The sequence below is a fragment of the Tachypleus tridentatus genome, chromosome 6 (genome assembly GCF_004210375.1).
Source record: "Tachypleus tridentatus isolate NWPU-2018 chromosome 6, ASM421037v1, whole genome shotgun sequence".
Taxonomy (NCBI): domain Eukaryota; kingdom Metazoa; phylum Arthropoda; class Merostomata; order Xiphosura; family Limulidae; genus Tachypleus; species Tachypleus tridentatus.
The window spans coordinates 133612083-133639292 of record NC_134830.1 but is presented as its reverse complement, the minus strand read 5'-3'; the positions used below and the strand labels follow the sequence as shown (position 1 = coordinate 133639292).

Genomic DNA, 27210 nt, shown 5'->3' with positions numbered 1-27210 from the left:
TAAAAGAGTAGCCCAAGAGTTGGCAGTGGGTGGTGATGACTAGCTGGCTTCCCACTAGTCTTACACTGCTAATTTAAGGACAGTTAGTGCAGACAGCCCTCGAGTAGCTTTGCACGAAATTCAAGACAAACCAAATCTGTAGTAATAAAGTGTTTTATTTTAATTCTTCTTCACATCATGTCTTTTCTTTTGTATGTAATTGTTACGTATTACTACACTTGTTTTTCTGATTATTAGGTCACAAATTTCTATCTTTTGCAGAGATCACATTATGGTATGCTGGTATCAATTAGCATAACTTAATCCACTCAGTGTTACTTAATCTATCCCAATCTAACTTAAAGTATTCCAGTATTTACACATAAATTTATATTGTTAATGTTTATCACAGTGCAGGAAGTCATCAACCAAATTCTGTTTCTGCTTGAACTATGAAAAAGGACTACAATGTATATTTGATGATTATTCCAAATGTTTGTGCAAGTTTGTGGCAGTATTATAAATTATTAGTAATAAGTATATTTAGTTATGTGTTTTTGATGTATATTTTTTATTTACAGGCCAAAGTGATGGTCACAGTCCACCAAACTCAACCAACTATACAACTACTTCTCTCAACTTCTGATTTTGTTGGTGCAATTGGCCTTATCTATACAACCCAGAAAGTGTTAACAGAAGAACTGGCTGGTATTCACTGTTTTATGTAATAATAAAAACAGTAGTGATGAAGGAGTATGTATATTAACTCTCTTCATGTGAGCTTGGTCAATTTGACCAACCACGTGATATCTTTGAATTCATTTGAAGTCTTTATACATTTAATACTTCTAACTTTTAATATAGTGTGTATATCTTCAAACATATTGGCAGTTTTTCAGTTATCATTATAACTCATACAAAAAGTTGTATTTGTTAGTGAAGTAATTTTAATAAACTAAAGCAGAGATTTGTTTGTATATACATCGAGTATTTGTTTAGAGTAGTCCATGTACAAAGTAAATTTCAATTTGAGCAACAGTATCACAACAACAAAAAGTTTGAAATAATCTAAATTAACCTTTTTCTCTTTCTAGAATAACTTCAAATTGTAACCTCAAGCTGCCTTAATTTAGTCTAAGTAGCTTTAAAAGTCTTAACAGTATACATCTATTTCTAATTAAATTTGATTGTTTAATTGCCCATTGAACTGTGTCTAACTATTTGACTGTACACACCATTAAAAGTTGTAAACCACTTAGGGCATGTTCAGCTTATCTTACGCTGTTGAGTGAAATGACCCACAAGCTACTATAAGCTGCTTGAAAACATGCCTCGTGAAACATATTTATTATCTTATAATTTGTGTTACCTAAGATAATATTAACTTAAAAAGAGAACCCTATTTTTACATTTTAATTACTTGTTTAATGATAAATAAAGAATAAACATGAAAAGCAAGAAATAAAGTATTAACCCAATTTTCTCTTTCCTTGCTCTTGATTGTCAAGGACACTTAACCTTACATTTTTTATTCTAATGGTAGTAATACACTAATTAATTTATAGTTAATTAAATAATACACCAAAGAACACAAACTAATGACATGCAAAAAGTGGACCATTTCTCATAACTATCAAAATCTTTCTGGCTTTTTAACTGGGTGATAAGAGCATTTACAAATTCACTCAGGCCCAGCGTGGCCAGGTGGTTAAAGTATTTGACATGTAATCTGATGGTTGCGGGTTTGAATCCCAGTTCCACCAAACATGCTTGCCCTTTCAGCTGTTGGGATGTTATAATGTTACAGTCAATCCTACTATTTGTTGGTAAAAGAGTGGCTCAAGAGTTGGCAGTGGGGAGTGATGACTGGCTGCCTTCCCTCTAGTCTTTCACTGCAAAATTAGGGATGGCTTGCCTAGACAGCTTGAGTAGCTTTACACGAAATTTGAAACAAACCAAACAAATTCATGCACAGTAGTCATTAACTTTCTCATGAAAATGAAGGTTGTACTCCAAGTGAAGATGATGATTTTGTTTTCTAGAAAACTATGTTATATAATACATCATTTTATAGATGAAAACCTTGACTTTATATTGGTTATAAGTAACATATAATTGAGCATACAGGAGAACTATTAACAAATTCTGAAAGAGACTATGTGGCAGGAGGACCTGACTTTCTATTTGATAGCTTTATAATCAAGCAAAATTGAAGGCTATAAAAGTTATGGTTCATCTGAGGAATGTCAATTTTATAGTGAGTAATTTACAGTTAGTTTTTTACTTTTTGAAGGGATGGTGGATAAAATAGAGAAGACAAAATGCTTAGAGAAAATGTCTTGTGTCACCCAAGGGAAAATTCAGGATTTCTTTTAATATTGCCTTGTAAAATAAAAAAACTTAAAACTTTTATACTATTAAAATGGATTATTAGCTATGATTTTATGCTATACTAATTGGTAAAACATAAATAAGAAGTAGTTTCATAATATAGATTTGAGATAATAGCAATGACCTGTTTGATTTTATTCCAAATTTTCAAACCCATGTAAAATATTTTAACAAGTAATTGTTTGTGAAGTAAGATTATTGGCAGCTTAATTTTACATTGACATTGTTTTATCCTCCATAGGCCTAATGTTAGATTCCAAACTTATGAGCAGTTATTACTGATTAGCTTCTATATGAAAGCTAGGCCTGACATTACATTGACTCAGGGATATGGAGTGAACAGTCTCAATAGCCCTACCACCTTCTTTTTTGAGGATATGGGCTTACTTGGAGGCTATCATTTCCTTGGATCCAGTTCACGTGTTTGCTTTAATGAATGCTTTCTGATCAATGAAATTTCTCCCACATGCCCTTGAACCATTCCATTACCCTGTTTCCTGTGATCAGAGTCAACCTTTCTTGGTTGCTCCTCAGGGAATTGGTTATGGTGTGGACTTCCACCATCTCTGCAGTCTCATTTGTTTACAGATATTTTCTTGGTGGGTTGGGGGCTTTCCTTGAATCCCAAAAGATTTCCAGTTGATAGTCTGTCAAGGATATTACTCTCTGTTTTCAAAATCCTGAAACATTTAGCTGTTTGTCAGGCTCTGTATAATTTCGTTCCACTCCTGAGATGAGGGAGGGGATTTATGGTTCATTCCAACTATTCCATTGTTTTTGGCTATATCACCAAGCAAATCCATAGCTGTATGTTTTTGGACTCTTCAAGTCTTCTTCAATATAACTATGGCCACTATATGACAGTCTTAGCATGTCTTGTTCCTGGTATTATGAATTTGGTAGCTGATTACTTATCTTGATTTACCGAAGTTTTCACCAGGGAGTGGTCCCTACTCCTATAGGTATTTTGGTGAATGTGTGCTCAACTGGGAACACCACATATAAATGTGTTTGTGACTTGCTGGAATGCCAAAATTCCTTCTTTTGGACTCTGATTCCACACCTTTCTCTTCCAAAAGTACATGCATTCATTCAGGATTGGAGGTTTCTTTACCCATATTTCCTTTTCTCTGACCTTTACTCAAGTGTTATACCTCTGTACCAGTTTCTCCTGCAACAACCATGATTGGACATAGTTCATTCCAATGTCACCAAACACCACCATCTTGCGTAGCTTTTGCTCAGTCCCTTGCCTTAACTCAGGAACTCACCCCTCATGTAGCATCTTTCCTTTCCTGTACAAGAGGCTATAGTTTACCTTCATCCAATGAAGGTCAATATGTGTACAGTGTTTATTTGCAACCAAGTTGTCATCTAACTGTGTCTTCAGCTGCTCACTTTCACCAGCCTGAATGATCTCCCAAGGAAGACACGTATTGTCTTCCTTATGTGACAGTTCTATGTACTTCTGTTTGCTTTTGACTGGAATAAGTTGATGTATTACTTTTTCCCTACCTTTTTAGTTGATACATATCATATTTTAAGATCCCACTTGGTGATATGTGTTACCTAAGGTGTTACCCTTGGTACATCATTATATGGGCTCATTGCTGTTTCTCCCCTAAACGTTTCTTATTTTTTAACACCATGCTATTTCAGTTTGTGATTATACAGCACTTTTCAAACAATTCAGTGCTGTATATCTCTTTTTCTAAATGTATTGGTGCTTGCCAACTCAGTTATGCCCTCTTTTTTTTTGTCTCTTTATTAATTACTGGATGAAGAGCATACCTATTCCAAAGGTACTGCCATACCCTGGAGGTACACCTAATGTTCGTATTCTTGAATTTCTGTTATGTCAAACCCTCGGTGTGGATTCCTGTACGTGGTGAGGGGACCTCCCAGGGAAGGTTCTGTTCTATCTGGTTACCTTCTCTGGGATCTAAACATCCACCCACGTGTTTGCCGTGCGTGGCGACCCGTGAAGGGGAGGAGAGGATCCTGGTGGTTGAGGGGTCCAACCTTAACACACCACTTTGACCTCGAATTCCTGTAGACGGGCGGCCTTTGGGTGGCCCCCCTTGGGTCATTCGGCTGGTCCACTTGGGCTCGAGTCAACCAAGTACCAGTGTTGGAAGTTCTCAACGGGTGTTGTGGACATTGTGCCTGATGCTGGTGTTTGGGTATAGTACTCACGAAACCCTGGTGTTACTGCATTGTCCTTGCATGACTTTGTAGTGCGTCCCCTTGTAGGGCTCCATGGTGGGTGGGGTCAGTGGGTGCCGAAACTTTTTCTTTTTCCTATGGATCCTCCAAAAAATTTAAATAAAATTGTAAAAAAACAGTCAATAGGTAAGCGACCACGTCTTGAATACTCAGAACAGCAATCTTCAACATCAGTAACACACGTACCTCATTTTCTTTATTACATTTTCTTTCGGAAAAACCTTTAGGATAAATGTACCCTTTCTTTATTCAAAAAGGACGAGAGGGACTTGCTGGCTCTCCAAAGTCAGTAAAGAAACTTCGATCTGGTGACATATTGGTCGAAACATCCACATCCCAACACAGTGAACTCCTCTTAAATTCAAAGGCAATTGGGGATATACCTATTGAGGTTACACCCCATGCTACCTTGAATTCTTCACGAGGAGTTGGTGTTGAAAGGGATTTGAAGAACGATCCCGAGTCAGAGATTCTCGCTGGTCTCTCCACTCAAGGAGTTTCTGCAGTGAGGCGCATCTCCACTCGCAAAGATGGAGTTACACTGCCAACAAATACCCTCGTTTTAACATTTACTTCACCACGTGCACCTGCCACCATCAAGGCAGGTTATCTCATTTGCAGGGTTCGGCCATAAATACCAAACCCTCTTCGATGTTTCCAACGTCAGATATTCGGCCACTCAAAGACATCTTGTCGTGGTTCCCTGACATGTGCTCGTTGTGGAGGCAAGGACCACAATGCCTATGACTGTGACATGAACCCACATTGCGTAAACTGCAATGGTTCTCACCCCTCTTACTTTCATTCTTGCCCAAGATGGTTGGAGGAAAAAGAGGTGCAGCATTTGAAAACGACACATAACATTAGTATCCTGAGGCTCGGAAATTGCTGTCCACAACTCTATCTCGGACATATGCTGCTGCACTTCATTCCACAACTACAGTGGGAGTGCAGACAGATCTCTGTGCCTCCAAGAGAATCGTTTTCAAAACAAATGAAAAGCCTTTTGACCTCCGTGGTTAAAAAGGTTGATGAATCGACTTCCACACCCATTTCTGTTCCTCCCATACCTTCCAACAAACCACAAGATCCACGTCCTTCAGTTTCAAATACAGGCATTTCTTCTGATACATCTTTTTCTCCCACCACAAGAGACAAAACAATTATTCGTTCACATCCTCAGTCACTGGATTCCCTTCCAATAACAAAAACCTGCCCACCCGACCCAGAGCAGGATCCATGGAGGTTGATAGACCTCCTCCGACTAAAGACAGTAAAGAAAAAAGACGTGGTCGTAAACCAAAGGGTTCTCCAGCCACTTCACCTACCCGTTCTTAAAAATGGCCACCTTGATACAATGGAAGTGTTGAGGTTTACGTTCTAATCTGGATGATATCAAAACGCTGATTGCTTCCTACCATCCTGTTTGTCTTTCTTTACAAGAAACATTTCTCAAAACTGCTGATACTGTCTCCATTCGGCAGTTTTCTCTGTACAGAAATGATAGGTTGTGTGATGGTCGAGTACATGGAGGGGTAGCACTGTTGGTTGATCAACACGTGCCCACCCTGTCTTTGTCACTCAACACACCCTTGGAGGCTGTAGCCATCTGTGTTTCCTTGGGTCATACCATCACTGTTTGTTCTCTATACCTGTCCCCTGGAGAGACATATGATCAATCAGATCTTGATGCTCTTGTTGAACAATTGCCATCTCCATTTCTAATCCTAGGGGATTTTAATGGACATCATCCCCTCTGGGGAAGTGCTATTATTGATGGGAGGGGGCAATCTGTAGAGCGGATGCTCTCTGATCACAATCTTTCTCTTTTCAATATTGGTTCTTCCATTTACTTTCATGCACCTAGTCAGTCCTTTTCTGCTATTGATCTCTCAGTTTGCTCCCCTTCATTATTCTTCCATTTTTCATGGAGGGTTGACAGTAATCCACTAGGCAGTGATCATTTTCTGATCCTTTTGAGAGAGACTGGCTGTGGTTGATGCCACACAACCCGCGTGCTTGATCTTGCTCTCTGATGGTCAGGAGGTGACTGATGTTCGGAACATTGCTAACACTCTAGGTGAAAGCTTTTGCCGGGTATCTAGCACTTCTGCTTGTTCCTCCACCTTCCTGGCCATCAAGACTCAGGCAGAGTGATCACCTCTTTCCTTTTGAACTGACTGTTTCTTTGACTATAATTGTCCCTTTATCCTGGTGGAACTAAAAATGGCCCTTCATCGGTCTGCCAGTATGTCTGTTGGACCTGATGATATTCATTATGACATGCTGCACCATCTATCTCCTGCTTCTCTTGAAGTCCTTCTGATTGTTTTCAACCGGATCTGGCAGGAGAATGTTTTTCCTGATGCCTGGCACCAGGCTATTATTTTACCTTTCTCTAAGCCAGGGAAAGATCCCAAGATTCCTTCAAACTACCGTCCAATTGCTTTGACGAGCTGTCTTTGCAAGACATTAGAAAGGATGGTTAATGCTCGTCTTGTTTGGTTCCTTGAATCAAACAACCTCCTCTCGCACACCCAGTGTGGGTTCTGTCGACAGCACTCCACCACAGACCACCTAATTCGTCTTGAAACATCTATCAGAGAAGCCTTTCTCAACCGCCAACATCTTGTATCAATATTCTTTGACATAGAGAAGGCTTACGACACAACATGGAGGTATGGCGTTTTGCGAGACCTCCATACATATGGGTTACGTGGCCATCTATCCATGTTTATTAAAAATTTTTTAATGGACAGGAGATTCCAAGTTCGTGTGGGTTCGACACACACACTTTCCCGCTTCTTTGTACAGGAACTTGGAGTCCCTCAAGGCTGTGTATTGAGTGTTACACTCTTCAGTATAAAGATAAATGCCATCACTGAACAACTCCCTCTCACTGTTGCAAATGGGCTGTATGTCGACGACTTTCACATTTCATGTCAGTCGTCAAACATGAGATATATTGAGCGGCAACTACAAACTGCCCTCAATTGTGTACGGTAGTGGACTCTGGCGAACGGCTTTAATTTCTCTCTCTCCAAAACTGTATGCATGCACTTTTGTCGTCAACGGGGTATTCACCCTGATCTTGAACTTCATATCGGTGAAGTTTTGCTGCCAGTGGTCCCGGAGACCAAGTTCTTGGGGCTTATCTTTGATCGTAAACTGACCTTTATACCACACTTAAAGCAGCTTCGGGTCAAATGCAGAAGAGCACTGAACATCCTCTGTGTTCTCTCTTCTACCAGTTGGGGGGCAGATCGCTGTTCAATGTTAAAGGTATATCGTGCTCTTATTAGATCGAAACTCGATTATGGATCAATGGTCTATGGCTCTGCCAGACCCTCTGCCTTAAAGATGCTGGACCCCATTCATCACCAAGGACTTTGACTCTGCACTGGGGCTTTCCGTACCTCTCCAGTTCAAAGTATATACATTGAATCTCATGAACCTTCTCTACACCTTCGCCGCTTGCAACTATCTTTACAATATACTTCAAACTTCATTCCTTACCAAAGCATCCCACCTGGAAATGTGTTTTCCTTCCTCGGTGGGCAGTACTTTTCAGAACAAACGATCTGTCATTGTTCGCTTAGCCTTCGTGATCTGGGCAATTGGATGAATTGGGTCTGTCCTTGAATAACATTGCAGATTCCACAGGTTGGCCCATCCCATCATGGCTTATTACAGCCCCCAAATGTGACCTTTCTTTCAGTCACCTAAAAAAGGCAGATACTCCAGATTGGAAGTACCGTCTTTTATTCAATGAATATCTTTCAAACAATCATTCAGTTCCAATTTATACAGATGGTTCCAAAACAGGTAATTCAGTGGGCTCTGCTGTGGTTTGCTATGGGTCAGTAGTTGCACGCAGAATCCCTTCTACAGCTTCTGTGTTCACTGCTGAACTGTATGCCATATCTCTTGCCCTGGATCATATTGCAGCTGAGCAGTACTCCAACTGCACTATTTATACTGATTCACTTAGTTCTATACTTGCCTTGGAATAGCTACACGTTAGCTCATGTCCTATTCTCGCTGATATTTGAAACCGACTGGCCCATTTCTCATTAGCAGCTACTTCAATCCATTTTTTCTGGATACCAGGCCATGTTGGTATTCGCGGGAACGAGCTTGCAGACATGGCAGCTAAATATGTCTGCTTCAGCACCATCACTCTTATGCCTATTCCGTGCATGGACTATGGTGTTGTCTTCAAGGCTCGGCTCCATGCCAGCTGGCAGTCCACTTGGAGTGAGCAACGCGACAACATACTTTTTCAAATCAAACCCAAAATTGGACTTTGGCAATCTAGCTTTCGTAAAGTTCGGAAGGAGGAAGTTGTTCTCACTAGGCTACACATTGGTCACAGTTTTTTAACTCATCATTTTCTTTTATCTGGAACTGATGCACCAATGTGTAGTTTGTGTAACACTCAAATCACTATCAGCCACGTTTTACTTTCTTGCCATCGTTACAATTCTCAATGACGGCAATATTTTAAACATATTTTTTCCCAGGGTCATTCTGTAACATTGGACAGAGTTATTGGTGATGATGACTCTGTCCACCTTGATAATGTTTTTAATTTTTTAATGGCCATTAATCTTTTTAACCTCATTTAAGTGTTTGATATTTATTCATTACACCTTTTTAATTGTGGTTCCCTTTTCAGTCTCAATCTCTGTAGTTCAACTTGACATTGGACAATGGCCAGAACATTAAATAACTCGACACCAGGACTGGAAAGGCCAACTTTAGGTGACTAACGCTACTGTTTGAACTATCCGTTTGAACTACTCGTTAGTCGTCTTGGCGAGTTGTTATTATACTTTTGCTGCATATCATTTCACACTTTTACTACTTTACTTTTTAGTACTGGCCATATTGACTCATAACCCAGAACTAGGACTGGAAAGACCAACTTCAGGTGACTGACGGTGGTTTTTATACTTACCTGTTAGTCTTCCTGGCGGGTTATGATCATTACCATTCTGCTACAGGTAGTCCTTTACAACTTTGTTGACTGGATGTCAACATTAGTTTTTACGCCATTTTCTGTTTTAATTGCTGTTTTGTTTTTACCTTCATTTACTTTTACAAATTTTACTCCATTTACTTGACTTTTATCTTTTTACTGGACATTTGGCTCCTCATTATTACGATTTTGCGGAGTGTCTTTTAAAACTTTTATTCTTTTACATTTTGATAATAGCTGCTATGACACATAACCAGGACTGGAAAGGCCAACTTCAGGTGATTGACGGTGGTTCTTGAACTTACCTGTTAGTCTTCCTGGTGGGTTATGATCATTACCTTTTTGCTAGAGTAAATACCTTACAACTACTTATACTCTGCCTTCTCTCTTAACATTGTAGACTAGGTGTCAACATTGATTTTATACTTTTTTGTTTTACCTTCATTTCCATTTATGTCTATTACTACATTTATTTATTTATTTTTTTACATTTTTACCGAATGTCTGGTGCAGATAGCCTCGCTGCTTTGTGCCATAAAACACTAAAATCAATCAATCAATCAACCTGTTATGTCAGTGTGGTCACTTTCTGCTTGATTGGATATTGATGCACCTTCGCCAGACCCTCCATTTTTACAATGTGTTATTTCAGCTTTGTGTGGGTGGGAGTAAGACCATTTAGGAAGTTAAACTGAAAATTATTTCCAACAGGTACTTACCCTCAACTTATCACCCACTTCACACTCTTCATCCCACTGATATGCCATGTTTCTAATTTTTTTACCTGCCAATTCTTGAAAATGAGGATTGCTAAAGAATAGTTGAGAGGACTAGCTGAAATGGCATGCAACTGATGGGGTATAAATGTGATGCTGTTAGCAAACATTTCTATCAGTACTTAGAGGGCAGTCAATACCTACCAGAAATGCATTTTCTGTGTAAGGAAATGTTAACTTAAAATATTTAAAATCAGTTTTATCTCTACGTGTCTATCTTATCTTATTCATCTCATACCTTATTCCATGTTTCCTCCCATCTACTCTGTCTTCTCACATTTTACCTCGCTTCTTGTCTTTGTTGTTCATTGGAAGAGATTTTCCACACTGGCATGTGGCCACACCCAGTATGTTCATCTTCCATCATGTTCAGTAAATTTCACTTGTGATTTCTTCTTCCACCTGTGACCATACTACAGACGTTGATATGACTCAAACTGGTAAGTTCTGTTTATTTTTGTCTTTTTCAGGGGCCTTTCTTTCTTCCCTTTTACCACAGTGGTGAGTGGTGCCTAACTAGGTATTGCTCTTCAGATCTGCATTGCAAGCCATGTAAACTCACATTCTATCATTCATGTCTCTACACACTTGCTGTAGAGATGGAGTGTTACACAGGGTCACTGGAAGGTTATTTATTTTACAATAATTGCTTTACAGTCTGTTCCAGACTGTACTATCCATGGATTGCATGGGTAAAGTAGAAGAAGATAGGTGCCCCCCTGCCAATCCCTGTCATGCCTAGAGTGAATAATTCGGCATGTCTGGTTTTCAAAATAATGTTTTGTAGTTACCCATTGCTCTGTTTCTGGTGATGATGCTCCTCTGGGCTTTCCAAGAAATTCTCACCCCTCTTCTTCAAGTGGAGTATGGGAGTCTTTACCACTTTTCATTTCCAAGCTGCTAGGGTGGTTGACCATGGAGGCAATCTCCTGAATGGGTTACACAGAAAAGTTTGCTATAACCATTCAGTTGAGAGAAGAGCAGTGTTGTTCTACTGATGTATATGAGATATGGCTGCCATAGAAGTTGATTTGCCCTTTTTCTGGTGGACATGACTTTCTCCTTTTTTCCACGTTCAACAATTTTCACAATCACTGGAGTTGATCTATCACCTAACTGGTTGACATGGTCTCCTGTTACACATTCCATACCAACTGGAGTTAATTCATCACAAATGCTGTTTAACCCTTTTGATTGGGAGCACTTATCCTTCATTTGGATGTTGGTTTTCAACATTGAAGTGTTAGATTTGAGTGAACCAATCAACATAAATCCTCATGGAAGTTGAATCCATCTTAATGACAGATGGCCTGTCCTGGATTTGCTATTGTACCAAATAATTAGAGCAGGTCTTAATCCATGATTACTGGGTTAGGGGTAAAGATAGTATGATCCTCATCCAACCCTTATATGGATGTTGGTACCCAATCGAGGAGGTTTTTTATGTAGTTGGCTTGCCAAGTATGGTCTATTATGCCCCAGAAACTATACATCTTGTGATATTGACCTTGTGTTTTACAAATTATACACACAGGTGAAGAATGTTCCTGGTTCAAAAGTGATGCAGCTTCTCTCCTGTGTTCTCCAAATCTCTCTTTCTCATGGTCTGGGGTATCCTTCGGACACATTTTGAGATGCTTCTGTTACTCACTCACATTGGCTCTCCTCTTTCTTAGTGTGGGATTCTAGCAAATTTTCTGATGTAAGTACAGTATTGGAAGTTATAATTTTTCCTGTACTGAAAGTGTATTCTGTTAGGTACTTACCCATTCTCACACTTCTCATAACTTCTCCAGTGCTTACACCTTTTATCAAACTTTGAAGTGAAGATTCAGTAGAGGAATATAGAGGGAGTTGCATATCATGTGAGCATGCTCTGCTCCTGTATAGGAAAATTATAACTTACTTATAGCAAAGCCATGTCAAACTATCTGCTGTGTCCACCTAGGGGGGTCAACCCCCTGATTTTAGTGCTATAAATCTACAGACTTACTGCAGTCCCACTAGGGTACAGACAATTTGGTAAAGTTTTTTTTGTTGTTGTTTGGTGTTAAAATGTAACACTATAAATATATATATAAAAATGTAGTTAACATTAATTTATGTCAAAGATAATAAGGAGGGTGTATGAGGTTGTGAACCTTTCAGTAACATGTCCGTTGTTCCAGATTATTATTTCATAAAGTGTGTTTCCAATTGGCCCAGCAACCTAGGAATAACTAAATAAGTAACAGACAGACACTTTTTTGTGCTTTATATATATATATGTATATAGGAATACGTGGCACTCAAAACATAGTTAATACATCAAATATTAATGTTATATAAGACTTAATTTATTAATTCAAAAGTAAATATTAAAATTAATTGCTGAGTACTCACTTTTGTATTTCAAGTAACACATCTGCATTTTAATTTGTTCAGTTTGCATTTTATCATTTCTATCACACAGACTCAACACTTCTAAACCAAGTTAAACTTTACATATTGACAAGTTAGAATATAATGTAAGAACTTCCTGCTTTCTTTATTTGCAGAAATATTAATCTAATTAATAAACCTACCAGAAAAAGCTCCTTCCATTCAATCATTCTTTTGGTGCCACTTACTTGCACCTACCTGTCTTAAGTACGTTTATAACTAAAAGAAATAGTAGCTTCTGAAACTTATGAATATGATGGTTGTTTGTCAGCTTTATGATGGCCATTTTTTTGTTATTATATGCAAATGATATCTCTAAAGACCCTGTAAACAAATGTGCTTTTTGTGTAGAGAAATCTGAAAATAAGTTATACAGCATTGCCAAAAAAAATTTTGATATTCATTTAGGAAGTTCCAAAGGTGGTTTCCCTCTTTGGCTCAGCCATAAGTTCACAAGCTTATGATGTTAAAATTTGGGTTTTGGTACTTGTGTTGAAATTAAAAAAAGCTCCCTAAAGGCTCATCAGTAACTCTGAAGGTTTATAATCACTGTATAACTCTTGCTTAACAACAGACAAAACAGAGGTTTTGCAAGTGAAATGTGAACACTTTAAAATTAAAATAAGTATTTTTATTTCTATAATAAAATTCACCTTTCTTAGTAAATTCTTAGCTAATTCTTTCATAGAAATATTTTATTAGAAAATCTCATTTTTCTGTATTAAACATAATTTTAATATTTACTGAAAGATTGCCAAATTTTGTGAAGATATATACAAAGTAATTTTGAAATTACATCAGTTTTTAATTCCCCAGTATGAACTAGATCCAGTGATCTGAGTCTGTGTACCTGGAGTTAAACTCATGCTTTTATATAATTTTAGAATTATTAAATTGTTTGGTCTTGTGGTAGAACAAGTAAATTCTAATTAAGCAACAGGTTTAGGAAATTTTCTTCTAACAGTTTTTACTCTGTTATCACTGTTGGTATAGTCAGCACTGACTAGTTAAACCAACTTTTATTTTAAGAATAATTCCCTTTGTGCATTTCTTGGACTTTGAAGTAGAGAACACTATTTTTAGTGATTGTACATGACCCAAATTTAAAATTTGCTGAGGATCAAACTTGTTGTTAGACCTTATTTTTTTCTGGCATTTTCAATAAAAACCTATTTAAATTATTTCACACCAAAACATTCCTCACTTGTGAATTTTTCTGGACATGGTGGAAGTTGGAAAGGACATCACGTAGTATAATAATATAAAAGTATAAAAACATATTGCCTTGTTTAACATAAAAGATGCTTGAATATAAGTCTTGCAGCAGTATATTGCAATATTGTGAATTCTTATTTATATCATCTTCTGAACTTTAGTATTATAATGCTATAAAGACGAATCATTGATGAATTTATCTTTTTTATTCATCTTGACAGACATTTAGGTTCTCAACTAGCAGAAATGGAGAAAGTGATTGATAAAATGATGCAGACTAAGTTTACTCATTGTGTCTCCTCAGAGTTGCACAGACCTTTGACTGACCAGATCACAGTCTTAGATATTGTAAGTATGACACCATTTGTGTGTTTGATATTTTTATTACAAAGATTACCAGCCTTTTGTACACAAAAGAAATCAGATTTTTTAAAGAAATATTTTTAGTAACAATTTGTTTGTGAAAATAGTGTCTGTTTCATTTGTAGTCTGAGTCTAAAGTGATTTAATGTTATGATTAAAAAACTATTCTTCATCCAAAAAATCTTGTATATTACTTTTGTGATCTCTAAAACCTCTTAAATACATTTCAAACATTTGTTTCAGTAAGATTTTATATCTTATGTTATTTTCTATGATCTAACTGTGCAGGATTTGCCATTTAACCCAACCTCACAACCATCATAAAAAAATATAAGTTATGCTTTTTTCATACCAGAATGACTACATGTTATAACACAAAAATACAAACGTTTAGGCTGAGTAGCTTAAGTCTCATAATGCTATATATGAATGTATATATTTTTTATTATATTGACCTTCCAGTCGTGTCTGGCTAATATTACATTGACGTGGTGCACATGCACTCAGGTCACCTATTCAGTAATATAAAACTGACTAGAATGTTATAATATACAGTCACATTTAAATTATTTTATATTTATATACGAATATAGAGTATTACTATTCAGAATTACCATATTTTTTGGTGTATAAGACACATTTTTTTCCCAAAAAATGGGGTCTCAAAACCCCCTTGTGTTCTGTACACCAGAGGTCAAAACTTTTATGCCTTCCTGTAGTGATAAAGTAGTTTTTTTGTTTTCTTAATGTTTAAAAGTACCAAACCTTTTTTCTTCTCCAGTATGGAAACTTTAATAAAGGTATTTAACAAATGTGATGTGAGCAGTTGCCTTAATGGCATCAAAGATTATATTGTCTGAGGACAAGTGAGAGTGAACTTTCAGAACTTGTTTACGATGATGCAAAAGAAGATTTTGAAAGTTTTCATAATGAATGTTTTGATGTAAATGTATGAAACAACCATATTTTATTTTATTATGAACATCACGTTTGAAGTATTCTAAAGAATAATAAAAGATTATGCTGATGTTGAACAAATAAATAAATGATAAGTGTGAAAAATATTTTTTTCTCTGAAGATGGCCTTGAAAATATGGGTGCATCTTATATGCTGAAAAATACAGCATTTAACCTATTTTTCTTAAAGTATAGGACAATAAATCAAGAAGTAAAGCAAACAGTCATCTCTTCTTATTATGACCTTTTGTATTCGATGGTAGGCTGCTAAGCCTTTAAAAATTTCACATGAAGAGAATATCAAACAAAAATTATTAATTATCTTAAACACAGTTGATAATCAAAAATTCATAAATAACTACACTGATACCATAAATTAAACTATAATTTATTAAGCTTCCTAACAAAGATTTACATTTTGTAAAATACAAAACATTGAGCAGACTAAAGACACAGCCTACCTCATTGAGATCTTAGATTAAAAGACGTGGAAGTTTTTTCAGAGATTATAATGGTGGGGAAACTACTGTGAGACATTCTAAGCTGTTGATGGGTTATTCACTTGTCATATATTGAAGTAAGTGTATATAAAGGACCATTTTCAAAAATGGAAGAGATGAATGTGGCCAACATGTTTGATTCAGTACATAAGCCATATCTCAGCAGAATAAAAAGATATGAGGTTTTTATTTTATATTCTAGCTTATTGATATCAGCAATTTGATTTTCTAATTTGTACAAAACTATAGACTTAGTGTTGACACCAAACTTCTAATTTTAAACAGTGCTGCATTCAATATCCCATGTAACTCACAAATCTATATTTAGACATGTTCTTTTAATATTTACTTTTAAATGAAGAATTTAAATCATATATAATATTGAAGTTTTAATTATAATTACAATTTTATTCCAAGCTTACTAACATAAATTTATAAAATAGTAGTACAATAAAATTTTGAATGCAAGCCAACAAATGTAATGACATGGCTTTTTTAACCCCTGACCTGTTGAGAAAGGGTTAATACATTATTTATTCTTATTTAAAAATTTAACTGTGAGAATTTGATCCTTTAGCTTAGCTTGGTGCAATTAAAATTAATTTGTCTCATATTTTAAGTAGTTTTTATTTTTACAAGTGATTTTTGATTAGTTACTTTTACCTATTTTTTGCGATATATTTTTATACTTTACATGTCTTTTGACTCAAATTAGTAATGTTGTGCAAATACTTTGCTGTATTTATAGACCATTTCTTGTAGTGAACATATAATACTTCTTTGTTATTAGGAAAGGCTAGTGGCAGTTGTGTTTGGGATGCTTCGAATCCGACGACGTGATTTTGTGGAAGTTTACAAGAAAGAATCCTGCACTGCCATTAAAGCTGTTGTTAAGCAGGTAAATGCTAATATTAATGTTTAGTTTTAGGCTTTTACACATTTTAACTGGCCTTTTTGCATGTTATGTCGTATATAACATACATTGTAAATGTTCATGAAGTAGCATAGATGTTTATAATTTATCATAATTAATTTCATGAATTTATGAACAAAGGCAGTGTTCTCCTGAAAGTAGGCTGAGAGTTTTAAGAAGTTGCAGTTGTTAAGCCTTGAGGTTTTTGGAAACTGAACATTGTCTGTAAATCATAAACATGTCTATATTTCCCTGATGTATTCTGTTATATACAAGTAAAATTATGATTGATGTATTAAATATTATTAAGGTTTATTAGGAATATTAACAAATGCTGTAATGAGTAACTGTGCCCTTGTTGTTGAAAGTCTTTACTTACACACAGTCACAATTTCATTTAGAAGCTATGGATAAGAAGTGTTAAAGGAAAACTTTATTTTGAAGTCAGAACTTTGTTCAAATTGTAAAACAGCTAAAACTTAACAAGTATGTATCTAAACTATAAGTCAGTGAAAAGTTAGCATTTAGAATAAGAGCAGTTTCACTTCACAACTAGTTAAAAAAGAGTTTCCATACAGTAATTAGTTAATATAAATAGTTTTTCTCACTTTTGTGGCCCAGCATAGCCAGGTGGTTAAGGCACTCGACTCGTAATCTGAAGGTCACGGGTTTGAATTCCTGTCACACCAAACATGCTCCTCCTTTCTGCCATGGGGGGCATTATAATGTGTCAGTCAATCCCACTACTTGTTAGTAAAAGAGTAACCCAAGAGGTGGTGATGACTAACTGCCTTCCTTCTAGTCTTACACTGCTAAATTAGGGATAGCTAGCACAGATAGTCATCTAGTAGCTTTGTGCAAAATTAAAAACAAAAACAAAACTCACTTTTGTAGAATTATTCGTAGAATAAACAATTCAACATGATTCATATTATATATACCACTGGTATAATACAGTTACGACAGAAAATGTTCGTACCCCTGCATCCCAAGTGGTTTTTTGCTCATAACTTAAAAAGTATCATGAGTAGGCTAATAGAAGTAAAATATATTATAAATATTACACTAACACACATCTACATAAATATTTATATAAATTGAATGACAAATAAACTGTTTATAAACAAATAACCAAACATAGGAGGGGCAGAAAGTGTTCATGCGTCTAATTTAATGGTCAGTTGTGTAGCCTTTCAGGTGAATTACTTAGCACAATCTCTCCTCATAGCTTTTCATGATTGTTTGACAGTACTCAACTGGTATTTTCTTCCATTCTTCTTTACAGAAGGCCTCCAACTCTTGCAAGTATTTCGGATGACACTGATGAACCCTGGTCTTCAACTCATGCCAAACATTTTCAATTGGGTTGAGATTGGGTGACTGCAGTGGCCACTCCAGAACGCTTATGTGGTTCCTCTGCAAACAAGATTGCACACGTTCCGATGTGTGCTTAGGGTCATTGTTGTGCTGGAAAATCCAACAATGCCCAAGCTGCAAGTTCTGAGCATTGTTCTTGATATAAGTGCCTGATATATCAACGTACTCTTCTTTTTTTTCATGATTCCATTGAAGCAGTGAAGGCTGCCTACACCAGACAAGCTGAAGAACCCCATAACATGATCGAGCCACCTCCATGTTTAACTGTAGGGACAGTGTTCTTTGGAAGATTTCGTCCCTCCTTCTTACGAAAAATATAGCGACCATCATTGTGGCTGAAAAGCTCGATTTCAGTCTCATCTGACCAAAGAATACTCTTCCAATAGGTAAAGGGTTTATCTACATGCTTTCTTGCATACCTCAATCGTGCTTCTAAATGAACAGGCTTTAAATGTGGAGTTCTACGTGGATGGCATGCTTTAAACCCAGAAGAGCGTAATGTGTTCATAACTGTAGAGGTGCTTACTTCAACCCCAGTTTCCCTTACCAGTTTCTGTAGGTCATTACATGTAAAATGAGGGTTCCTACTAACTTCTCTGAGAACTTTCCTCTTGGTTCTCTCTAGACTTTTTGTGGGGCATCCTGAACAATGGAGGTTAGCAGTAGATTTTGGTACATTAAGTTGTGTAGCAATACCAAAAAAGAGACACACGATACTTGTATTTTACAATAATTCATTTTTTTTAAATCACTGGACAGTTGTTTCCTGTTTGCCATGATAACCAAGCAGATAATGACTGAGATGGCGCTAAATTGCCGGAAGTACATTTTTTGCTGGCTGAATCCCAATAATTATGAACCCAGTGTCTAGTTCTGGAATGGTATAATATAGTTTATTTGCCAAACAAAACAAATTTTTACGGGAATATCAGTTTTTTCACACATTATGAACTGTATGAACACTTTCTGCTCCTTGTATTTTTGGTTATTTGTTTATAAACAGTTTATTTGTCACTTAAGTTACATAAAAATTTATGTAGATGTGCGTTAGTATAATATTTATAATATATTATACTTCAGTAAGTCTCCTAGTGATACTTTTTATGTTATGAGCAAAAAACCACTCGGGACGCAGGGGTACGAACACTTTCTGTCGTAACTGTATATTGGTCGAACATGAATCGAAATTTCTACATTTATTAATAATATGAGCACACTTTGATTTTTCTAGAATTATTTATTGCAACTTATTAGAGTATGCATACACAAATTTTCCTTTATATTAACAGTGCTTTTTCATATTGGGAAAATAAAACTGTTTTGAGATACAACTTGTGATGTATCGACGGACAACTAGCACATCACAAATAGATGTATAGATGTTTTGATAAGGATAAAATATTTTAAATAATCTAACTTTTCAAGCAATTCAGTAATGGATTATTTCTTTTTTGACTCAAAAAAAAATCTTAGATTTCAGTATGGCTGTCATAGAAGGCATTTCAACAATCTCAATACTGCTTTGAATGTTTATTATATCATCAAAATGTCTTCTAGTTGCTTTGTGTTTGCAACACATTAAAATAGCCATAAAATAGGTGCTAGTATTTGTAGCACCAAGGCTCATAGGGTTCAATCTATATTACCACTCATCTAATCTTTGTGTGCCATTTACTGTCATATAAGATGTGATGACCTTCATGTAGTATATATAGTTAATATTCTAGCAAAATTAATGTAAAATATGAAAAATATGACACTAATAAGTTAATATAATGCATCCTTATTGAATCATATGATATGAAGATGCTCAAATGAACTCTATGAATGGGAGTGAATTAGAAGAAGTGGAAAGAAATTTTCAGTAGACAAACTTTTAGTGCTAATACTGTACAAAACCAGTAAAAATCTATTTTTACATCCACCTTGTAATACAAATATATATTTTTTGAAATTATCAGACTTTGGCATATATTGCAATTGGTCTATCATTTTTGTTAAATTTCAGAAAAAATATATGTGATTTTTGTAATATGTATTAATACTTGGCCCTTTTAAATTCCTTAAACAGAATAAGTGAACTGAAATCCTCAAGTCATTTAATTTGTCTGGAGCTACATGTAATATAATTTTTATCATGAAAACCTCCATTAGACTTATTAATCAGTTACATTCAGTTCAAGAGAAAACTGTGAAGAAACATTTAATTTCACAGTTTTTTAACAATAGAGATTTACTGATGTAATTTTTGGTTCTTCAAAAGTTTAAAAGAAAGCACAATTATAGACTTTCTAGAGCAGTTTTAAAATTATGGTCCTTAGAGAATACAGCAAAACAAATGCTTGAGGTCTGCATGCTTATTTTAATTTGTTTTGTTATTGTCAATCAAAATTTTGAGAACAGTTAAAACAAAAACTCAGTTTATGTGTAGGTTTTTAAACACTATTGTAGAATAAATACAATACAAAGCAATTGTGTTGGAGTTCTGAAATTTATTATTTGATTATTGAGCAAAATGAGCAAGTCTGTTTTATAGTTTTTCTTTGACTTTTTCAATAATTTGTAGATTTTATAACAATTTGAAATTAAGAGTGAGTCAATAATTTTGGGAATCCTTTTTTGGGTAAAATTGAAAGTCAAAATATATTTTTATGTTTTAAAATAAATATAATTATTCATTTTTAGGCATTGCATACATTGGTACATTGTGCATAATGTTTTATCTTGGTCAGTGCCAAGAAATGTTGTATGCACATTTTGTTTAATATTGCTTTGGATTAACCAAACAAGAAAATATTCATTTTAAAAATCCAAAGATAGTGCTCATTCTAAAATCTCCTTGTTTTTGTGTAATTTTTATTCTGTACAACTATATCAAAAGCTACTGAGTTTAAAGGCATTTGAGTGGTGAACATGAGTTCATTTAAAATATTTCTGTTTAGTAGCAGTTTGGTTTGTTTTGAATTTTGTGCAGTGTAAGCAAAATATATCTTGAACTTTTGTTATTATAATGGATTTTTCTTATTTGTTTATAAAATGAAAGCAAATTGAAATGTAGTTTTCAGTAAAGGTGGATAAATTATTTGTTTTTCAGACAAAAATAGAAGTTGTTGCTAAAGAAGATTTTGAAAACAAAGAGAACGCAGCAAGGTAAGTGAAACTTCTGCACACTAATCAAAGTTATCACTTCTTAAAATATTTTAATATTAACCTGGGTACCAAAGCTGTATATGGAGAGAATCAGATTCTAGTTTTACCCATTATACCTTGTAAATGTACATCAATCAGTATTTCATTAGAGAAGTATTTGTATTTAAGTATTTCAGTATAATTTTGTCCATACTCATTTGATATTTAAATAACTTATAAGTTCTATTTCTTCATTTTCTATTGGAATATAGCCAATAAAATGTGTTTAAATTGTAACTATTTTTGCTTACTAGGTTATTAATCAAGTCTGCTTAACATGGCTTTTTTTCCTAGATTAGATTATTAGTTAAATCTGTTCTACATTGTTTTTGTTTTTCTGGATTATATTATTTGTCAACTGCTTTATGTGGCTGTTTCTTATTTTCAGATTAGATTAGTAGCTAAACTCTTTTCCAGTGCTTATGTTTTGGGAGTTTTTAGTCAAACGTGTTTCATGTGATGCCTTTTTTCTGGATTATATTATTTCTTAATGTTTCCAGCAGGATTTTAGAATTGGCTTAATGATTATCAGAAATTCTGTATTTTGATATTTTTTTGGATTTAAGAAGTATTCTTTTGGTGTTTAGATAAGTTATGAAGGATATTTAAATCAGAACTGTGTGGAAGAATAAATTTTATTCTCAGATCAGTTTTGATTCACTGAACATCTAACAGAATACCTAAATTACTTATATATCTGCCATACAAGGATTTTTAATGTTTCTGTTTTCTTCATTGTTAGAAACAACTGTATTCATAATATAAATTTCATCGTGGCTGTTGGTCACCATTCATATATTGTGTGACCTGCATATCAAATTTCAAAATTTAAGAGAACCAATAATTCTAACTTTATTTAATACATTTTACATTGTAACAGTTTTGTAGTGTAGAGAAAGATTAAAACATTCATGTGCAACTCCAAGAAATCTTGCCAATAAAAAAGTGTTTTTATCATCATATATACATGTGTGTGTCTGTATCTGTATATAAGTATCATCAGTACATCTTGGGTCAGCAAACCAAAAATATACTATTAGACCTCTTATAATGGTGAAGTGTATGTAATATGCTTGGGGTTTTGAATGTGCTTTACTTTACCATATGGTAACCTTAATTAATATAGGTGTGTGAGTAATTTTATGACATTTCTTTGAATTAGTCATCTGATATTATACAATGATCAACTGTTTAATGATTATGTATGTATATATGCTAAAGGCTTCTTTTTACCAGAGGTGAAATTGAAAAGAAAATTTGTGATGTAGAGGCCTAATGCATCCTTTGATTAATTATACCCTCTGCTATAAATTGTAGTTTTTGTCTATTCAAGGCTCATCAGCATGGCTAGGGACAACAAACCAAGGAAATACTGTATTAGCTTGATTGTAGGGCAATCTTGAATATAAGATGCTCTCCATTTTAAGAAATCACGGGAAAGGGGGGAAAATGAGCATTATAACATTCTTTTTTATGTCCACAAAATCATGCATAGATGAATGCTGACTGGGCATTCAGAAATGCAATAGGCTGGAGTAGGAGGAAGGGGCCTGTAATCAACCATGATTATAAGGCAATTGTGAACTTTACAGCCAATTATTAATCTGAAAATATCTTATTATGAAGCCACTTTGATAATGATATTATTAGAGTTCTTATAATGGTAAAGAGTATATAACCTTATAGACCATGCATTTATCAGTTATTTTATAATTTTATTGCCCATCCCAAGTATAAGATTATATTTGCTAAACACCTTGTGAAGGTATAATGATTCGTACTTTCTTTTCAAGCACATTGTATTACAATATCAAGAGCTAAAACAAAATTGTTATTTGTTCAGTACATTGAAAGATAAAATCTTAATTAAATATTTCAGATGACTAGTTCTGGATGAAAGCATAGCATTTGAAAGGAAATGGTTAAATAAGAAAAACAGTTTATGATATTTTAGTCTAGCTAATGTTTATTAAACGTTTTTTTTATTTATGAGAATTTACATGATTTTTGACAATATTTTGTTCTCAGTGCTGATCCATTATTTGAGTTAAAATGTCTTTGGGTAAATTTATTTGAGTGAGGGTCTCACAGAGAGTAAAATGTGGAAAACAAAATGTGAAATACTATAAATTAGGAAAAATCAACCAACCATGCTCAACCTTGATGCTACCCCAGAAATGAACTGAAGAAGGCCTCAGCCATGAGAGCAAATTATTGTCAAAAATCAGGTAATATCCAAAGAGTAAAATGATGTTTCTATGTTGTAGGTTTTTGCTATAATAACCTTAATTTTTTATATAATAGAATAAAATATAATTTAAATAATTTCCTGTAATTTTTATTTTGAGACAACACTATAATTCTCAGTAATTCTAGAAGTTATATCTGTACTAGTAAATCATTCATATCTATAAAAATTTGGTGATTTATTCCTAGCGGTCTTGCAGATCAGTTAAAAACCTTGGATATATCCAGATGGATGGCCACTCTCGACAGTATTTTTACTAATTTAATACAACTTATTCACAGGATACAGGTACTCTTCATATTGTTGTGTGTTTTGATTTGCTACTGTTCAACCAAGTTTGCATGTAATTATATATAAGCTACTAACTTTAAAAAATTTATTTGGCTGAAAATTAAAAAAGTTAACGTATAAATAATAAAGAAAACAATGGTATCACACATATTTTCCTATAAGATTCAGACTGTTAGTTAATTACAGTTATGCTTGTTTAACATAATACCTGAGAAACAACATTCTGTTTCTAAGGGTAGTTGGCAGTCAAGTTGGTTGTTCATTTTGTGAAATTTTCCTTTAAACTACTTACTTGACTAGGGTAAGTAAATTTTGTTGAAGTAATTGCTTTGTTGCTTTATTATAATATATAAGCTAAACATTAACCCTCTTGCTAGTGTCAAAGTGTACATGTCATAACTTTTTAATGTTCAAAATGTAATTAAACTACTTTGTTATCATTGTATATGAATAAACTTGGCAAAACATGTAGTTAATAAATCAAATTATACTATTATACAAGTTTTAAGTTGTTAATTAAATAAGCAAGTATTTAAAAAAAAAACTTCCATCTTTCCCTAATATGAGAACTGTGACATCTGCTCTCTTGGTCTTCTGTCTTGCAAATTTCCTGTAATTCTGTCTGACATTTTATACTATACAATATGTAACTAATAGAAAGCTAAAGTTTTAATATATCAAATGATATTATATTACATTGCTTTCTCTACAAAGAATTGTCTATTCCAATGCAGAACATTACCTTCTCCTGCATAAATAGCCATTCTTTTTTAATGGGCCCAGCATGGCCAGGTGGTTAAAGTGCTCAACTCATAATCTAAGAGTCACAGGTTTGAATCCCTGTCAAGCCAAACATGCTCGCCCTTTCAGCTATGGGTGTGTGATAGTGTGACAGCCAATCCAACTATTCATTGGTAAAAAGAGTTGCCCAAAAGTTGGTGATGACTAGCTGCTTTCCCTCTAGTCTTACATTGCCAAATTAGTGACAGCTAATGCAGATAACCCTTGTCTACCTTTGCACGAAATTCAAAAACAAACAAAGCAGTTTAGTGCTGCCCTCTATATGCAAAATATTATACATGCCAAACCTTCTAACTCTCCTCTGTTGGAATTGGCTGATTCCATTATGTTTCTCATGCAAATCGTCATGCATCTACTCTCCACCAAAGTGTGATATACTCTCATGATGTATGTGACTTCCTCAATTCAGTTCTACCAACCTGTCACATCTTGTTTGGCAGTACTTGTGCTCAGAAGTTTTTTCTTTTGGTGCTCTTCGTGTGAATCATTATTTTAATAGTTTAGTTTCTGAAGTTGAAATTCTTCATTATTATTATTTTTCTTTATATTGATGAAATATTTTAATTGAAATTAATTTCCCAGTCATAAATTTTTTCTTACACTCAAATATTTACATCAATCTCTTGTTTGTTTTAAGTATTTCTACAGTAAATTCTGAGATTCACTTACCTACTTTGGGTGTTATTTCTCAAACACAGGCTGTAGGTTTAGGAGGCCCATTGTTGGATTTCTCTGCTGTTATCCATTGTGAGATTTATTGTTGTGTGGGTCAACCTTCTTTTTAACTTTCTAGATTTGTCCCATTTCTCTGTGATTCCCTGTTACCTCCATATTAGGTTGTTTTTGTTTTCGGCTCTCACTTTACACATTTGGTTTTGATGTACTTAAGATTTTCTGTTTATATTCTTCAGTGATACCTTTTCGATCATGTATCTGGAATCTCAGGTGTAATCTGTGCACAAATATTGGAGCCATGAAACACCCATATTTCTTTCTTGTTCTGGTCATTTCTACCTATCCCTGTCCCCCTTTTAAAGGTTTCTCATCTCATCATTTATTCAACAATGATGGACATGTTGCCAACAGTACTGGAGACTAACCAGAGGATTCCAGTCCAGTGGGAGCTTGATTGTAATATACTGCTATCCTTTTGTGATCTTTTACTATGTTTCCATGGGTTATTTGGGTTTCATCGGAGAGACCTGTCCTTCTATTTCTTTTCCTACCTCCTACCCTTTTTCTTCCCCAAGACTTGGGTTCCTGGCACGAGCCAGCATCTATGTAAGGGAGTACATTTTTTTATACATCTACCATTATAACTACTTCTACACTCTTTTCCTATGCTAAGCTTTTCTCTGCCTCTATTTTTGCATGTATACTACATGCATAGCAAAAACGTTATATCTGCTTTATATCGCCTGTTCTGCCAGTTATGTCCCTCATCTGTTCTCCCAGGTAACATAAGGTGATTCTTTTCTCCCTATTTACCCACGTGTTGTCAATGAATCATTATAACCTCTTTATGATTCTTTTCTCCCTATTTCCCCACGTGTTGTCAATGAATCATTATAACCTGTTTATCACTATAACCTGTTTATCATCCACACCCTTCTCTGATTTTTTTTGTTTTTTCCTCCAATTGACAGCCAGGTAGTTAAGGCACTTGACTCATACCCTGAGGATGACGGGTTCAAATCCCGGTAATATCTAACAACTCGCTCTTTCAGCCGTAGGGGTGTTATAATGTGACGGTCAATACCACTATTCGTCTTAACACACTTGGCCATACCGGGCCTGCAAATTGAATGAATAAATCAATACATATCAAGATGGAATTAAATACTGGAACCATTTCTGAACGTTTCTCTTGAAGTATATTTCTTCTTTCATCTTATTTTACTGACAGATATAGCGGTCCTGATATTTTTATTGCTAGAATTAATGTTTTAAAGTTCTGTAAATATAGCACTACCATGGCTTTGTAACTGTAAGATATGGTTTCAGTATAACTGTTCCAACTTAATCAGACCCAAAAATATGTCCATACATACAGCACATAAGATACAAGATAAAATTTAAGAAAACACTAAATACAAGGTAGCAAAATGTAGGAAATACTTTAATCCATCACAGCGTTTTGGGCCTAACATCTTTTTTTGATGACGTATTTCAAAGGCGTAGAAAAGAACACATTCAAATATCACTAACATATTTAACAATAGGAGAGCGTGCGAAACGTGGTTGGAAATGTGGTGTAACGCTATTGGTGAATGAATTATTGGGAAGTTGGAGTGTGATAGTAGAGCTAACACTCTATGCAACGATTTTAAGTCTTTATAAAAGTAGAACAAAAATAATCTGGATTTTATTATCTACAGGTCATTAGTGGTTAGATACGAAGAGCTACCTGGCATATTCGCCCTAAATCCGGTGCATATGTCGCTTTTCAGTTATCCAGTGTCTGAAATTCGAAATCAGAGAATAACCCAAACCGAGGTTTCTAATATTATTTCACATTCCTCTTTCTTCAACTGACCCGCCACCTATCTAGTTCTAACAGTAATTTTATATGATAGAACAAA

The 27210-nt window shown here is 34.8% G+C and overlaps 1 protein-coding gene across 7 annotated transcripts in view; it reads left to right on the top strand.

The window, feature by feature from the left end:
- Positions 1–26167, top strand: part of LOC143253714 (vacuolar protein sorting-associated protein 54-like) — a 37267-nt gene extending 11100 nt beyond the window's left edge. For 2 of the 7 annotated variants that reach the window (XR_013029805.1, XR_013029808.1), the window contains 5 exons: positions 561–687; positions 14211–14337; positions 16600–16707; positions 18303–18485; positions 21194–23307. Coding sequence is in view for 2 of the 7 variants with exons in the window: in XM_076508001.1 (XP_076364116.1) it covers positions 14236–14337; positions 16600–16707; positions 21194–21249; positions 23725–23893 (435 nt within the window). In the remaining 5 variants the exon portion in view is untranslated. The other 5 variants (XR_013029806.1, XR_013029807.1, XM_076508001.1 and 2 more) reach the window with 5 other exon arrangements.
- The last annotated feature ends 1043 nt before the right edge of the window (positions 26168–27210 follow it).